A 17,106-nucleotide genomic window follows, 5' to 3' on the forward strand; every position below is an offset into this window, starting at 1 on the left:
AATGAAGGGAAGCCAAAACAGGAGAAATCTGCTCTCTCTTTCTAGTCCCTGTCAGGACTCTTGCTGCAGCATTTTGGATTAGCTGAAGGCTTTTCAGCGAGTTTTTAGGACCTGATAATAATGAATTACAGTCATCCAGCCTGGAAGTAATAAATGCATAAACTAGTTTTTCAGCGTCACTCTGAGACAGGATATTTCTAACTTTAGAGATGTTGCGCAAATGGAAGAAAGCAGTCTTACATATTTGTTTAATATGTGCATTGAAGGACATGTCCTGGTCAAAAATGACTCCAAGGTTCCTCACAGCGTTACTGGAGGCCAAGGTAATGCCATCCAGAGTAGGAATCTGGTTAGATACCATATTTCTAAGATTTTCAGGGCCGAGTACAATAACCTCAGTTTGATCTGAATTAAGAAGCAGAAAGTTAGCGGCCATCCAGTTGGAGATATCATATAGTCATAAATACATATTAGTTTCCGGGGGGAAATTCATGCAATAGGAATTAATACATAGGTTTTATTTCATTACGGTCCTGGAAGAGACGACCAGTGGAAAAAGAATCCAAGGTGGTAATTTTTTATTTCAAAAAAGGAAGAAATCATGAATCAACCTGCTTTGGTGACATCAGATACACTGAAGAAGAGATGACAGTCTTGTAGGAGATGGACACAAATCGCTGCTCTTTGCTACCCTCCAGGCTGATTTTTCTCTAGTTTTGCTTTTTATCAGCGTCCTTGTCACGACTGCAGGTGTAAAAGTGAAGATTATGGCATGAACAGGGTGATAATCTCATCTCTTCTCCTTTCATAGAGGATGCTCCAGTCTGTCCTCCGCTAAAGGAGGAAATAAAAGAAGCACTAAGGCAGATTTCTGTTGTGTTTAAAGACTTGGACCTGCTTTTAATGTTGCTTCCATGCGGATACTTCAGGGTAGGGCTGGGCGATACGGCCTAAAATTCATATCGTGATATAATTTGAAGCATGTGCGGTAACGATATATATCGCGATATATTCTTTTCTTCTGTATAACATATTTTACACACTATAAGGCACACTTAAAATCCTTTAATTTTCTCAAAAATCGAGAGTGTGCCTTATGTATGAATTCTGGTTGTGCTTACTGACCTCGAACCAATTTTGGCTGCAGAAATCTGTTAAAAAATGTTTTAGTACAACTTCGGTAAGCTGCACTGCTTGATGGATTGTCAGAGCATTACGGCTGCCGTAGTGAGGAGCTTCGCGGAGTAATCTGGGTCCAAAACTCAGGTCTGAAACAAACACAAACGGTCTAAATTCTTTCACCTTTAATAAAATGATCAGCGTTGCTGCTTTATCAGGTGTAACAATTAAGTTTAACATCCAGGCATCCATGAAAACAGAATTTATTACATTTAACGGAGTTAGAAGTCAGCAGGAAGTTGGCTCGCTAGTTTACACCTAAACATTTCATACCATGTTCTGACTGAGAGATTTTTGAAACTAATTAAAACGTACAGCTCTGCTGCCACTTCCAACATAAATGAAGACAGAAAACTAAACAGCAGTGGCGTTTTCAGGGTTACTGAAGTTGGACTACCTGGTATATAATGTTGTGCTACTGATTGCTAGCGACACAGCTATGTTAGCATAACATTAGCACAGTGAAGCTGGAGGATGAACGCCAACTTTTTTTCCACTCGATCAAAGTTAACGTGAGGGTCTCTGGTGGTCAGGGACAAATGCAATCGCACAGGCCAAACTTCAGTCAGGAGAACAACTGAGATTATTCATCCACAATACGAGGTTAGTTATTAATATACAGCAACAACATGGGAATAGAGCAGCTGCAAGAGAATTCAACATTAATGAATCAGTGTTACGGAAGTGGAGGAAGCGCAGTTTTTGGCTTTCCCCATATTTCAAAAGTGCTTCATCTCTTTGCTATGACTGTCGGCATAATTTGCAGATGATATGGTTGTAGCCGCTGCGATGCTTTCGACCAAAACAGGTGCAGCTTGATGACATCATCAACATGCGCTATCGCGATAGAGCGGTATAGTCAAAATCTCTATCGTTGGCCAAATTTATGTCGTTTCTATCGTATATCGTTTATATCGGCCTCCCCTACTTCAGGGTCGTGCCAATTTGTTAGAATCCTTCCTCAGAAAAACTGACTGCTCGTCTCCAGTCTGTCACTCTCTTATCCTAAATGATAAGAAAACTGAAATTGTGGTATTTGGCAGCAACGTTCCTCGTGGCCAACTTCGTTATGCCTTTGGTTCCCTTACCAGCTCCCTTTCTGACACTGTTAGCAATCTGGGCGTGTTGCTTGACAGCTCGTTCAAACTCGATAAACAAGTGTTTGCTGTAGTTAGATCTAGTTTCTACCAACTCCGTCTCATCTCTAAGGCTAGGCAGTATGTTCCGCATAAGGACCTGGAAAAGCTCATCCACGCCTTTGTGACCTCAAGGCTGGATTACTGCAACTCACTTTATTTTGGTCTTCATTCTACCCTCCTTCATAGACTGCAGACAGTCCAAAATGCTGCAGCACGCATTCTGACCAGAACTGGGTAGTTTGCCTGTATCACTCCTGTCCTAGCTGACCTGCATCGGCTACCCATAAAATACCACATCCAATTTAAAATACTGCTGCTTACGTTTAAAATTACCAACAACACAGCACCGAGCTACCTTAAGGAACTCCTTAAATCGTATGTTCCTGCCAGAGCATTAAGATCATCTACTCAGTTACTCTTGGTGCAGCCTAGATCTCGGCTGAAGTCTAGAGGTGACCGGGCGTTTGCCCTGGCTGCACCAGAGTTGTGGAATAACCTTCCGATTGTGATCCGGGCGTCCGATTCTATCCAATCTTTTAAATCACGGTTAAAAACCTATTTGTTTAATCTCGCCTTTCCTGCTTGTTAATGCTCGCACCTGACTCTTAGACTTACTCTATTTTTTCTTATACATATTTTTATGGCTTGTGCTTTTATTATGTTTTTATTTTGATATGCATTTTATATTACCCCTGTGTATTAGTGGCATTGACCTGTGAGTATATTTGATACTTTGCTAAGGCCTTATAATACTCGTGTTACTTCTCTGTCTCATATGTTAAGCACTTTGGTATACCGCTGGTTTTTAAATGTGCTCTATAAATAAAGATTGTTGTTGTTGTTGTTGTCACTTGCTGACGGGCATGACGGCGTTCCTTTCTCCTCGGGTTTCAGAGTTCTTTCACAACACTGAATTTTTGTCACAGCTACTTCACAGAGTTTCAAGTATTAGTCAGGGCCTTTCAGAGACCAACAGGCTGAGGCTGTTTCTCTGAAACGCAAGTGTCCACAGAAAAACATCCTGGGTCAGAAGCTCCAACCTGCCAGTGCTGGCTCTGGTTCGTTTGGAATTGCACTGAATTTCTGAACAACTGAAAGCCTCTTTGAGGATTTGGGGATTTTCTCCAAAACGTGTTGGACATAATTATTGATAGTGATAGATGTTGTTACTGTTTTCATGACCACGGTGTACCCATCTTCTGATGGCTGCTTCCAGCAGGATATTTGCTCACCTTTGGCCTCCTGACAAGTGGTCACCGCATGTTTTACCCTGAACGGCTTTACTCACTCTGGAGATTTGTTTCTCCGGCTGGAATTAAACCAGCAACCTTTCGCTTGCCAAGTGAATATGTAACCAGCTACACTGTGGCGCCTTCAAGCAGGATCAGCTCCGATCAAACTGCTTTCTTGAACATGGGAGTTCATTGCAGTCTTTTGAAAAGCTGTTAAAACCTTTTTTTTCGTGGTTAAAATGGATTTTTAACTGTTTATTTTATTGTCTTTTTATTTATTAGGCACCTGATTCTCTTACCTTTGGTATGTGCTGAGCAGGAGATTCACACCAGAAATGTGCAGCTGATAAATCTGCAGCATCCGTGTGACGCTATCATGTCAATGTGGATCAGAATCAATGTTTCCAGCACCTTGGAAAAAGTGGCTGGTGAGTGCATGTTACATTATACCCAGCTAGAAGTACACAACGTGTTAAAAAATAAAATAAAGTGTAACGCAGGCCTGCAGTGATCTTCTAGAAAAAGTTTTTATATGATTCCTACAGAAACTTTTCCTCTAAACAGAGCCGTTAGAGGTTCCTCAGAGAACCCTCTCTTAAGTTCAGAGCAGATATTTGATTAAACTCAGCTTCAAGTTGTTTCCTGTAGCGTCTCCTCAGTATTTTAACCTCATCAATCAGTAAGTTACAGATGTCACAGTCCTGCTCACGTAGCCTGACGATAAACGGTGCTTTGAAATAAAAATTGCATCACGTTCAAGTTGAGGCCTCTCTCACCTCGTTTTTACATGAAAGTACAGCAGAGTTACGGTTGCTGTTTGTCAGAACATATGAAAATATGACCTTCATATTTGTCACACACAGCAGGTGTTACTAATGAGCAAAAGTCACCTGTCAGGGTTTCAATCAAACATTCTCCTGTGTTGAAAAGGAAAGCCGTAAAAGGGACTTAATAAGAAGTTAGAAGCTTAGTGCTGAAGAACGAGACTGGGGTGACGATGGATCCTGTTAACTTGGATCTGCTGCAGAAACTGGATGGACTACAAATACTAATCTTAGGTCCTTCACCTCGTGTTCTTCTCGTGAACCACCAGTGGAAAATACGAGTCCATTTCACGTGTTTGTGAGAGGTGAAATGGACAGGTGCACTGAAGAAGCAACACCTTGTGGAATCTGTGCGAATGATTGTAGATGTGAAGAGAAAAGGGGGTCAAGCTGGTACCAGCAAGGTGTGCCTAATTAAGTGTCCACGTATATCACATAGAACAGCCTGCCACTGAAGTTTCAAGTCAGAAGGTCGTGTCCTGAACAGCGTGATGGTCTCTTCTCATTTCCTCTCATGAAGGATGCTTCAGGGTCAGTGAACCCTTCCTCAGAAAACCCAACCGTTGGTCTCCAGTCTGTCACTTTCTGACAGCTATGACGTCGTTCATTTCTCCTCAGGGTTTCACCAAGTTCTTTCACAACATCAGGTGTCTTTCACAGCAACCTCACACGGTTTCAAGTATTAGTCAGAGCTGTTCAGACCACTAACAGGCGGCGCCGTTTCTCAGAAACATAAGCATCCACAGAAAAACATCCTCGAGCTGCTCAGAAGCTCCAAGTTCAGCTTCAGAGCTTCTCACTCTGAAGTAAAATGAGAAAGCACTTATTTATCACCTGTTTGTGGTGGAGCTAATATTTTCCATCCAGCGTTTTTTTTTTCTTTTACATAAAACAAACGAATGAACAAACAATCCGCTCCTCTCGATCCACACGCAGCAGTGCACATCCCAGTTCCCGTTTATTTCCTGTGAGTTTGATCTCAGCTTGTACAGTTTTAATGAATGAAAAGTTGGTTGGGACCAAAGCTGTTATATTTTTATATTTTTAACTTTGAGTTGGGTTTAGTTGCAGTCACATTCCAGAGTTTTTCTTTTCTTTTCAGTTTACTTTTAGCATTTTAGTATTTTTATTATTAGTGGCAGGGGCAGATGCAAGACGTTCAGGACAGATAAAGTACAAATATAACATTTGCAGCCTGGCAGTGTTGGAATGAAACATAATCTCCCAGAGGTGTTCTGTTAGATTTATGTCATGCAAGCGTGGGGGTGAGTCGGTGGTATCAGTTCCTTCATACTCCAGGAACTGCCTGCGCACTCCTGCCACATGATGAAATTTCTGAAGTGTTTCTTACAAGTTTACCCTTCCCTCTCCTCAGATGTATTTATTCACCTTCTGTGCCTCTAAACTTTTATTGGGGCTCTGCACCCCCTGGTGGTCTGTTGAGTTACTGCAGGAACACTACCTTTGAGACCCCTTCCAAAGGATCTACTGCCAGCATTACAATGCCAGATGCCACAGGACACCCCCAGAGGTCCTATGTCTGTGCCACACCATACCTGGAAAATGCCCCACACCTCCCCCACAGTGTAACTGAGCCACTAGATACCCTCACTGTAAGAGTCAGGGTCTGTCAAAGGGGCCCAGAGGCCAGTACATAGGAGTGGATCCAAGCAAAGACACCAAACAAAAACAGTGATTTACAAGTTTATAATAAACACAAAGATAGCAATGAAGGCACTCAAACAGAGGGAGAGTGTAGTTAGACTTGGGAGGAAGGAGTGAATACCAGGAGGTGAGAGGAATATTGATCTCGGGGGCTCACTGGTGGAGGTAGAGGTCATGAAGCCTTGGGGAGGAGAACTAAATGAGCGTCTGAAAGGTGAGTGGGTGAATGAGGTTCCAGCCTTATCTTCCTGACGATCCAAAGGACGGACAGGTGGGGGGAAATGGTATGTAGTTTTCATTCTGAGGATTAGACTGCAGAGAAGTGAGGAGAATCTTGCCAATATGACCAGCGTCCAGGTAATTAAGCTGCAGGTGAGCAAAGTGGTGGTGCAAAGCATAAGCGAGAGCACAAGAAGCGCTGAGGACTGGTTATGACCATGAGGGAGCTGACGGACTGGTGGAGAAATGATGGCAGTGCTGGTCTCCTAAAGTGCCTCAGTGATGTCAGGTGAGTAAGGTAAGGTGAGGAACTGAGAAGGCTGACACAGGTAAACACCGGCAGGCAGCGGAGAAACACCAGAAGCTCACTCGGATGCTAACAGGCTCAGGGCTTTCCTTTATCTGACACTGTCAAAGCTAAAATGCTAATGCTAATGTTGAGGCTTCAAAATGCAGAGACAGCAATAGTGGCTACATCGATATTTCAGGTCGAGTCTGCAGATGCAGATACAGATACTGTCCTGTCTGCCTCCACTCTCCCCCCTCTGCACATGTCTGAACCATCTCAGCCTCAATAACTTTGACTACAGATGCCACCACCTTACAGTCTCCTATCACTTTCAGACCGCACACTCTGCATAAGATATACTACACCTGGGTGCACCTTCTTCCACTCTTATACCACTCATAGTCCTTAGATTTAGATCTCATCCACACTCCCACCCTTTCTTCTCTCTCGCTGCCTTCTAACATGACTTCCCCCTTTCCTCTTCCTTTGTTTTGGGCTAACAGTAGCACAGTTTTCCAATGAAAATGAATGCCTGATTCTAACCCTCCTAAACTTAACCTAATTGTAACCCTGACATTAAACCACATTTTGAGCCTCAAAAATGCATTTTATCCCCATAAATGACTGTTGGTCATCTACTAGAAGGTTGGTCATCATGTCATAACCAGTGAGAAACATTTGCTCAAAATAATTATTTTCTAAAAGCAGTTATCTTTTTAATATTAAAAACATAGGTTACTAATTCAGTTTTCCATATTTGTGTTTATAGTGAGTGAATTATATTGATGGGGTGTGGTTCGGTCATGCAGGAGAACTTCAAGCCTTTGCACTAGTTTCTCCTCGCTGAAGCTTTTTCCAGCTGCAGGTTTGGTGCTGACAGCTTCAGGTTAAGCCACAGATCACTCAATCTTCATGAGAAATGTGGTGTCTGGGATGTGAATTAATCTGAGAGACTCCTCCAGGAACACGGTTACACGGTTAAAATGATGCGAGACACTGAGGGTAAATAGAAGAGGGAGAAAAAGCGACGGGGAAGGAAGAGAAGAGGTGAGAAAGATATGAAGGGAAGAAAGGAGTTAAAAAGAAGGAGAAGTGAAAGAGAAGGGGAGGATAAGAGGAAAGGAAGGAAGGAGGAAAGGAGAGAGGGCACAGGGGGAGAAGAGCGAGGGGACAAGGAGGAAAGTCAGAGAGAGAGGGAGGTAGAGATGGAGAGGGGAGGAATGGCAATCGGGGGGCGTGGTATTTGTCGTGACGTCACACAGAGCGGCAGCTTCTCCTTTTAAAGCCGCTGGTCCCTGACGGACTGACAGACTTTAAATACCGACTCCGCCGGGATCTCTGACAGCTCTGCGTAGCGGGACGCACTCTCCTCGGTCCGGACGCGCTCTTCCTCCTCCTCGGATGGAGCTGCTGCTGCAATTCCTCCACAGTCTGCATCGCCGCCGGGACTAAAGTCGTGAGCAGCTCCGGTTCTTTTTTTCTTTTTTGATTAATTTTTAGGAGAATAATAGGACTGTTCTCGGTTCCGCCGTCCTCTCTGTCTTCCAGCAGGCCGCCGTCTCCTCCGTGACTCTCTGTTCCCATGCGATTCTTCAGACTCACATTCAAGTGTTTCGTGGATTGTTTTTGAGGTCGCTGTTCGATCGTCGGTGTAATTCCCTTTCTTTTATTTCTATTTTTATTTTATTTTTCAAATTAAACCCCTGTAATTCGAGAAAAAATCCCCCCCCCCCTTTTTTTTTAAATAATAGACTTTCTGGATTTGTGACCTCTTTTTAAAAAAATAAAAATAAAATAAAAACATTATTAAATCATCTGAAAAAGAGCTGGCGTCATAAATAAAAGACCACAGTCTGGATCCTCGACTGCACAGAGGAAGAATCACGTTTCTTCTGGTTGTGAGTGAGGAAGAGTGAGAGAGGGGCCGAGGATAAAGGTCCTGACCCGCTGTCTCTGAGTGACTGTTGGTCTGTAACTGGCAGCTGGCTGGTTTAGTGGGAGTCTGAGAGGAGGTGAACACGAGGTGTGGAAAACTGAGACTGTGAGACTAAAAGGAGAAAAATAACTCAGTCTTTAAAGAGACAAAACTTTCAAAATAAAAGCACGCTGAGGTGGACTGGTGTTTTACTGGTTTATGTGGTACCTGACTGGTTGCTTGGACTTGAGTTTTGGGGACTTCTAAAAATACAAAAAGCCAAATTAAAGGGAAAACACCACCCAGCCTTTGACTGGTATCTGACTGCTTTTTGGACTGAGAAACTGACTTTAAGGATTATAATCTGCAGGAATTAAAACACTCTAAAGTGGGAATCAGAGCTGATTATTCCTTCTGGTATCTAACTCGTGTCTGGGTTTAGGAGTGATTTAAAAAGACTGAAATCTGAAGAAAATAAAGGGATTCTAAGTGGGAACCATTGCTGACTATTCCTACTGGTCTGCCTGCTAACCTGAGTGGGAACTGTGGGGAAACACCTGAACAGAAATAAGCGATATTGCAGACAAAACCCGCAGGAATTAAAGGGGATACAGAGGCTGAATATTTGGAGCACTTCCTGACTGGTTCCCGTTCTGTGAATGATGGAGAAGCAGGCTCTTCCAGCCTCCTCCTGCTCTCTGGTTCTCCTGGAGGAGACCAAAAAGAGCCCCATAACTCTCTCTAATGGGGGCGGTGGCAGTGGTTATGCCCCTGCGGCCGCTAATGGCAGCCTCGTCCCGCTGACAGTGGCGGGGACAGGCGTCGCTGGTGGAGTGGTGGGCACTGCTTGTGTTGGACAGGACAAAAAAGGTGGTGTGGTCAACGGAGCGGGGCCTGGTTACCAGGAGCGGGAAACCTGGACGCGACAGATGGACTTCATCATGTCCTGCGTGGGCTTTGCTGTAGGACTCGGAAACGTGTGGAGGTTCCCCTACCTGTGCTACAAGAACGGAGGAGGTGAGATGCACCCCCACACACACACACACACACACACACACACACACACACACACACACACACACACACACACACACACCTGTACGGGGCATGTGCACATCCTCACTTTACCTAATGGTTTCTGCAAGATTGCTGTGAGACAACCAGTGAGACAGACACTTTTTTCCTGGTATCCACAAGCACAGATTCTTAGATTTGTGCTTGTGGATACAAACTGTCCAGTTTTTGTGCTCTTGGATGTGAACGGGAACGCTTATTTTAATTTTATAAGCAGATCTTTTCCACAGCTTCACGTTTGTGTACATGGGTGTGAAGATTTTCCACTTTTAAAAGTTCACATTCGAAGGCTGGACACCACCAGACACATTTTTAGGGATTAAAACACACATGCTGCATGTTTGAAGCTGTAGATAAATAATAGCTTAAGAGAAAAATGAAAGCTTTAAAGTCTTTTCACTTTAGAAATGAGGTGGGCCAGCATTATCCAACTCCCCAAAATGACTCATCCTCTGTGTTTGTGCTGATGTCAGAGAACATCCAGAACTTTATCCTCCTCACAGGTCAGTGTAGGTTTCAGTTCACCTTCAGGTGAGTCCAGGACAGAACAGGAAGTTCAGTCTAACTGTGGCGTGGCGCTGGAGCTGAAAAACATCAAAAAAATAAATAAAATAAATCAGAACTTTTCCTTATGTCAGTCAAACCAGCTGTTTGAATCTCAGATTATTTTACTGAATAATTCAATTTGTAGCTGATGGGGGAGGAGCTAAAATGACAGGGGGCGTGGTTTTCTGTAGAGAGGCTTGGACTCAGTTTCTCAGTGACATAATTGGCTGCATGTGTTTGGATGGTGGCAGCGACATGTGTGTTATTGATCAGAGTGACAGCAGCAGGTTCAGCCGATCAGCTTCCAGCACAGTAACGTGTGTGTGTGTGTGTGTGTGTGTGTGTGTCAGAGAAAAGAACCACAGCAGGCATAGAGAGGGAGATACTGTTACTGCACGTGATGCCTTTTACCATATATAATACGACTGTGTGTGTGTGTGTGTGTGTGTGTGTGAGTGTGAGTGCCTCGAGTTAACTGACTTTTATTGAGCCTGATGCTCCTGCACGCTGCTGCAGGGTACATTGTAAACGTGAGGCTGGGCATGGATGCCTGCGTGCACGTTGTCACCTTCTCTCCAGTTTGAAGGGACTCAGTGAAATGTAGGAAAGCAAGACTTGTATTCAAAGGAACTTTATTTCAAAAGAAAGGAATTAGCATCACAGGAAAAATGATGCAAAAACATGGATAAACCCAGGAATCTCCAAGCCTCACATCCAGTGGTGGTTACAGTTACACATCTGCACTGGTATTTAAATACCAGGACTGTCTGTCGATAATCTTAAAAGAAATCTAGTTGCTTTGAGCTCAGGCGCTTTAAAATTCAGCAAATCCTCAAATTTTAGATGCATTAATCAATAATATAAACGTATATCAGTAAAGTCACAAAAACGTTTGTAAAGCTTCGTTTTCTGTTTTGTTTGATCATAGATTTATAAATTGATTACAATTGATTACTTTATTTTTAAGTCACTCCAAACTGACTTCTTTTGGCCTCGTTGGACACTTACAGATGTGGTTTTAGGTGTTTTTCTCCCAGTTTAATTAAAAACTATTTAATTCAAATGAAGTTTTTTGGGAGTAGAGGAGGTGTCAGCAGGTGGATTCATCACCTCTGTTTGTTCTGTCAAAGCTGAACTTTAGCAGCAGAGAAAGAAAGGAGAAAAAAGTTGGATCCTTTCACCTGCAAAGGTCTCGTTCACACAGTCGACCAGTCTGAGCTGGACGGAGAGGAGGAGAGATGGGAAAGGTCTGAATGTTCGCAGAGAGGAGGAGGAAGAGGAGGAGGTCAGACTTAAATCACAGAGAGCGAAGAGAAGAAGTTCAGCTCTCACATTGCAGACCGTCGTCTTGTGACTCTGTAAAGGTCACCTGCTTCACATATGAAACCAAAGTTAAAGGATCATTCTGGCGCTTTTTCAGCCTTGTCAGCAGCCTCAGTTATTGCCTTCGTCTTTGAGAGACGACTGTGTGTTAACAACTGTTTAATGGAAGCCACAGGGTTCAACAGAAGACTGTAAAAGCTGTGTAATGATTAAAAAAACACCAGGTAGAACATCTCAGAGCTGATTAGGTTAATTAGTAACATGATTGTTAATGAAAAAAAGCATTCCAGAGACACTCTGCCTCTAAGCAGGACCTGTTAGGTTTTTATTTCCAGGTCATTTTAAAATTTTAACTGCTAGAGTAGCTTTGTGTGACTCACTGCTCAAAATCATCCTTCTTTGTCTTATACTGGTCCTTGTCACACTCCCTGGTTTAGCTCCTCTCCCTTTTAGTCAGAAGAAACTTTCTTTCTTCTGACTTTTGCAATCAGGAAACGAGAGAAAATGGCAAACAATAGCTTAAAAAGGGAATGTGCGAGTCTAAGAAGACTATCAAAAAGACCACGAAACCAAATGTTGCTCAGCGAGTCAGCAGAGAAAGCTAAATTACATTCATTTGTCCTAAGAAAACACAAAAAGCCAAACCTGTCACCTCCATAAACGGTTTATTTTGTAGGATGCATTAAAATTTCAGATGACGTCTCCACATTTAGTTTGTTTCACTCTGTGTGTAAACCTGGTGACTTTGTGCACCTTCAGCTGATTATTGTAACTTGCATGCAAATCACGGTGTAGCATTTCATATCAGTACACGAGGTAAACGCGCTGCACGCACGCTCCATCGCGTTTGGTCTGAACGGATCATTCCTGTATTTAGTCGCTGACTCTGATTTAAGATGTGAAATCAGCACTTTATGCACACGTTGCACCTCTGAGACCGTTCCCATCAGGCAGACATGTGATCAGTGTTGAAGCCAAATCTTGAAAACTGCAAAGACCTGATTTTCTAGGTTGTTTTCTCCACAAGAGGGGAGGGGCCATGCAATCACTTCTATCTGTCTGCTCGTTTGTTCGTTCACAGTCTAACATCCACAGTTTTCAAGATATCACGGTTAAATTTTGTATGATGGTAGATATCAATAACAGCTCGAGCAGATTTAATTTAGGTGTAAATCTGGTCAAGGCCAACATAAAACTTAGTTTCTATTGGATCATCTCGAAACTTTAAATCAATACATCAGCCATTGATCGGCATTTCTTTGATCGGATTATTTTTTTAACCCTTGTAATGTCCTCGGGATTCCCATACACTTGTTTGCCATACACCTGGGGTCATTTTTTTTTTGTTTAAAATATTTGTTGCTGTTTATTCCTCCTGTTAATCTTTAACAGTATCTGGTTAAATTATTCATTCAGCTTCACAGTCTGGTCTGTAGTTGTTTTATCAAATTTTCCGCTTTATTCTTTTAAAGCTGTTCTGAGGAAGAAGGTTAAATATTCATAACTGGTCTCGTCTCAATTTACTGTTGTGTAGACTAAGCTGTAGACTAAGGCCAGGTTTTTGTAGCTACAGTATCCGGACGACCCATAAACGTGTCACATGCAGACAAACGCAAAGTTACTGTTTCAAAAAGAGGTCGGCTAAAAAGACACTCGCTGATGTGCAGAACCTGCAGAATCGCTCATCCAGGAAGCTAACACGCACGTTATGAATTAAATATTCCCAAATATCTTTGTGAGATAAGTGTTTGAGTTTTACATCAGACAGACAAAATTTTATAAAACAATTGTTTGGCCTGCTTCAAGATCTTGTTGTTGAGGGTTGAGGTTAGCTAGGGTTAGGTCAGGTTAAGATGACTGAAGGTAAAATGAGGTGAATCTTGGGTTTTAAGAGGCTTGGCAAAGAATTAAATAGAATTTCTAGTACAGATAACGGTCACATGAGAAACTTTTAGCAAAAATGAGGAAACTCCTCATCCGAACGACCTCAGATATGGTAGTGAGCTCACTCTCGTCCCCAGAGATAAACCTGCCAAGTTTAAAGTGGATCAGATGAACGGTCATCGAGTTAGACAAAAAGGGACAAATGGCAGTTTCCTCCATTATCAGTAAGGTAAAGCTTCTTTATGTTAAATAAAAATGTTTTACAGGCTACTTTCTACTTTTATCTGAGTAAATGTTGACACAGATGTGTTTTACATCCTTCCTTTCACTCCTCCTTTGTGTCCTTCCCTCATTCCCTCTGTCCTCTATCTTTTTCTGTCCTTTCTGTCTTCGTTGTCCAATAAATCCGAGTCACTTAGATTTATTATCCTGCAGAGCGTGTTCATGCTGCAGTCACCCTACCAAGGACACACACACACACACACACACACACACACTCACTATCATTCTCTGCTTCAGTGATTATAAAATGACCTGCAGCTCAGTTTCATCTTCACAGATCAGTTCTGTCCTTCAGATCGCTGCGCTCGTCCGTCTGTGTGCGCCTCTTCTGTCTTTGAGAGGACCGGCTGTAGTTTTAAATATTCCCAGCGAGGACATTTTGTCCAATCTGTTGTTTGTGAACGTTTGTGTGCATGAGAAGTGGATTATTTCAAGGTTCAGTTTGGTGATGAATATTATGAATTCCCTTTCTCTAATTCTTTCTGTAGAATTGAAAGGGTTAAGAAGAGGGTACCGGGATCCTTGAGGGCATTCTCCGAGTGCCTAAAGACTTACCAAAGGTCAGTGAAAATGTGCCAAGGGTCCTTGAAGGTGTTCCAGGGTAGCATTGGGATCTTTCAAAGGATGACTTCTAGCTTCCACAGATCATTGAGGAGGATGCTGCGGATGTTATACGAGACATTTCAGTGTTTTAATTTTAGAAGGACATTGAGTTGAAGGCAGAAGACCTGGAAAGGTCAGTGAAAATGTTGCAAGAGTTCTTGATGGTTTTCTACGGGTGCTATTGATTTGAGACTCCATAAGTCCCAGAAATTCTCCCAGGGTTCAACCAAAGGCCTCCAATGGTGCTGCTGTGGTTTTTGGTGGTCCTGGGAGCATTTGCAAGGTTGGTTGAGATTATACTAGAACCTAAGAAAGATTTTTCTGGAACATTTAGGTTTTCCAAGGGTCCTGCAAAATGCAATTATTTGCTAATCATTTACACTCTGTATATCTGATAAATAAATAAACAACATATCAAATGCTGGAAAAGACCCTGGAATAATAAACAAACTGCATAATTAAGCTTGTTTGGAAACAGGGAGGTCAGCTGTTTATTTGACCATTCTCCAGTTACTGCAGTATTGATCTGCTCTGTAGTCAAGCAGTCTGATTGATCTGATCAGAAGTGATTGTTCCTGCTCTGCTTCATGTCTCCATGGGAACGTTTTTTGGTGAGGTGTCAGGGTCGGAAGTCAACGTTGGATACAGATTTTGTGTGCGGGTGTGTTTCCCTGCCAAATGTGACATCATCATCATCCCTCTCACCACGTGGACCTGAGATTAACAGGAGTGGCCTGTAATCTTTTAATCCTGTTGACAGAGCTCGCTCCTCCTCTCCTCTCCTCTCCTGGATTCAGGAGACAGACACTATCTCTACTTTTAAGATTAGACTTCAAACTTTCCTTTTTGCTAAAGCATATAGTTAGGGCTGGACCAGGTGACCCGGAGTCCTCCCATAGTTATGCTGCTATAGGTGTAGGCAGCTGGGGGATTCCCATGATGCACTGGGTGTTTCTTCTTCAGTCTCTGTGTGTTTATACATTTATACACCTCTCTGTATTTAATCAATAGTTATTATGAATAATCTCTGGCTCTCTTCTACAATGTGTCCTTTGTCCTGTCTCCCCCCCCCCCCTCACCCCCACGGCAGATGACTGCCCCTCCCTCGTTCTGCCGGAGGTTTCTTCCTGTTAAAAGGGAGTTCTTCCTTCCTACTGTCACTAAGTGCTTGCTCATAGGGTGTCATATGATTGTTGATGATTTCTCCGTGCTATTGTAGGGTCTTTACAACTAAGCTTGATTAAGCTTTATAAACAAAACTGTATTGAATAGAATAGTTAAAATGTTCATGTTCACTTTTGAAGTGGTTGCAGACGGAGGGACTTTTAGGATGATGTTCTTTGAAGTCCCGAAACGTGCAAGTCAGAGTTTCCTGAAAGAAGTAGTAATCCTGAACATCCTGAACATTTCTTCAGGATGTTCCAAAGGCTCAACGTGGTCTTGATGGTCCAGTACAGAAATTATTTCCATCAGTGATGAGGACTTTTTATAATTTTTTTATGAAACTCATATAAACCTCAATTTAGACACAGAATTGTTTGGTATTTGATTTCTACACTGTTTTTCTTATTTTTTTACAGCCTTCAGCTGTTCGTTGAGTCATGTTATGGATCTTTCTCTCTGCTCAGGTAATGTGGGCCAGCAGATCTGCAGCCAGACGAGTCTAATTTCAGCCGAGCTGAGGTTAGAATTTGGCAGCTAGTGTTTGTGTGATGTCACTGAGGATCCTGGCAAGTAGACAGGAACCTGTTATCTCACTGTGTGTGTAGTTTTATGCAATCAAAGTGAATGATGAGTCAATTAGCTGGAGGTTTGTATGTTTGATATCAGCTATAGAGAATTCTGAGCGAATTAATGATACTTGGGACCAGGTACTACAAGGATAAAATCTATATTCCTATTTTAATGAACTGTGAACTGTGAGCATGTATATTATATACTTTCACTAAGTCATGTGCAATTATTTAATAATAATAATCTATATCTTTCCCTCTTTTTGTATTAACTAGTTTAACCTCCAAACAAAATCTATAATAATAAGAAATGTCACAGTTGTGAAAGAGACCCCATACATTTTTACCAGACGTGTTCAGGATGTTTCTATTGACAAACCAAACGTCGGCACTGATGTTTCACTGAAATGTTTCACGTATGACAGAAATTTGTTACGTGGTAAATATTTGATCAGTTGGTGTTTGCAGTTTGGAAAATCAGTTGAATTTAGGCTTATCTCTACTATTTGATTTTAGCCTGCTATAGTCACGCCCACTTCTCGTGTTACTGAGCCTTATTTAAGTAGCAAACATAATATCTGCACTCACACAGTAATTGACCTTTTGTCGGTGAGTTGGCAGATTAAATAACAGTTCATAAACCTGTAATGAGGCTGATTTGGATGATACGTAAACTGCTTTCACACAGTTGCCCTTTCTCATACGTGGCAGATAAGAGGAGATGGTCCACATCACTAATGGAAATGTTACAGGGAGCTGCTTGAGCAGACCAAGCTGAAGACGAGGCTGCCTCCTGGGCGCCTCCTGGGTGAGGTTTTCCGGGCATATCCCACCGAGAGGAGGCCCCCGGGCAGACCCAGGACACACCGGAGTGATTATATCTCTCGGCTGGCCTGGGAAACCCTGGACAAGCTGGATGGATGGAAGTTTAAATGTTTGTCTAAAAGGTCAACATAGCAGCTGACAACCACAGATTAAAAGTGTTGGAGTGTTTTTCCTCAGGTGTGTTAGTGAACAGTAGAGACACATAGACCTGCACAATTCATTCAGATACGAATTGGAAGTTATCAGGGCAATGACGAATCTCCTGCTCTGTCATTAGCCCTGTTATGAGTCTGTCAGTCCCTCAGCACGTCAGTGCTTAGCCCACTGACTTACCTCGGATTAACCAGCTTAGCTAGCTAACTGTAGCGCTGCAG

At 42.6% G+C, this 17,106-nt stretch overlaps 1 protein-coding gene across 1 annotated transcript in view; it reads left to right on the forward strand.

The window, feature by feature from the left end:
* Window positions 1-7,810: 7,810 nt before the first annotated feature.
* Window positions 7,811-17,106, forward strand: part of slc6a8 (solute carrier family 6 member 8) — a 42,610-nt gene continuing 33,314 nt past the window's right edge. Inside the window, exon 1 of the mRNA XM_084916097.1 lies at window positions 7,811-9,479. Within this exon, the coding sequence (XP_084772223.1) occupies window positions 9,122-9,479 (358 nt within the window). The 5' untranslated portion in view covers window positions 7,811-9,121. The remainder of the gene's footprint in view (window positions 9,480-17,106) is intronic.

This window comes from Perissodus microlepis, chromosome 20 (assembly GCF_051167445.1).
Source record: "Perissodus microlepis isolate ML-2025 ecotype Zambia chromosome 20, ASM5116744v1, whole genome shotgun sequence".
Classification (NCBI taxonomy): Eukaryota; Metazoa; Chordata; class Actinopteri; order Cichliformes; family Cichlidae; genus Perissodus; species Perissodus microlepis.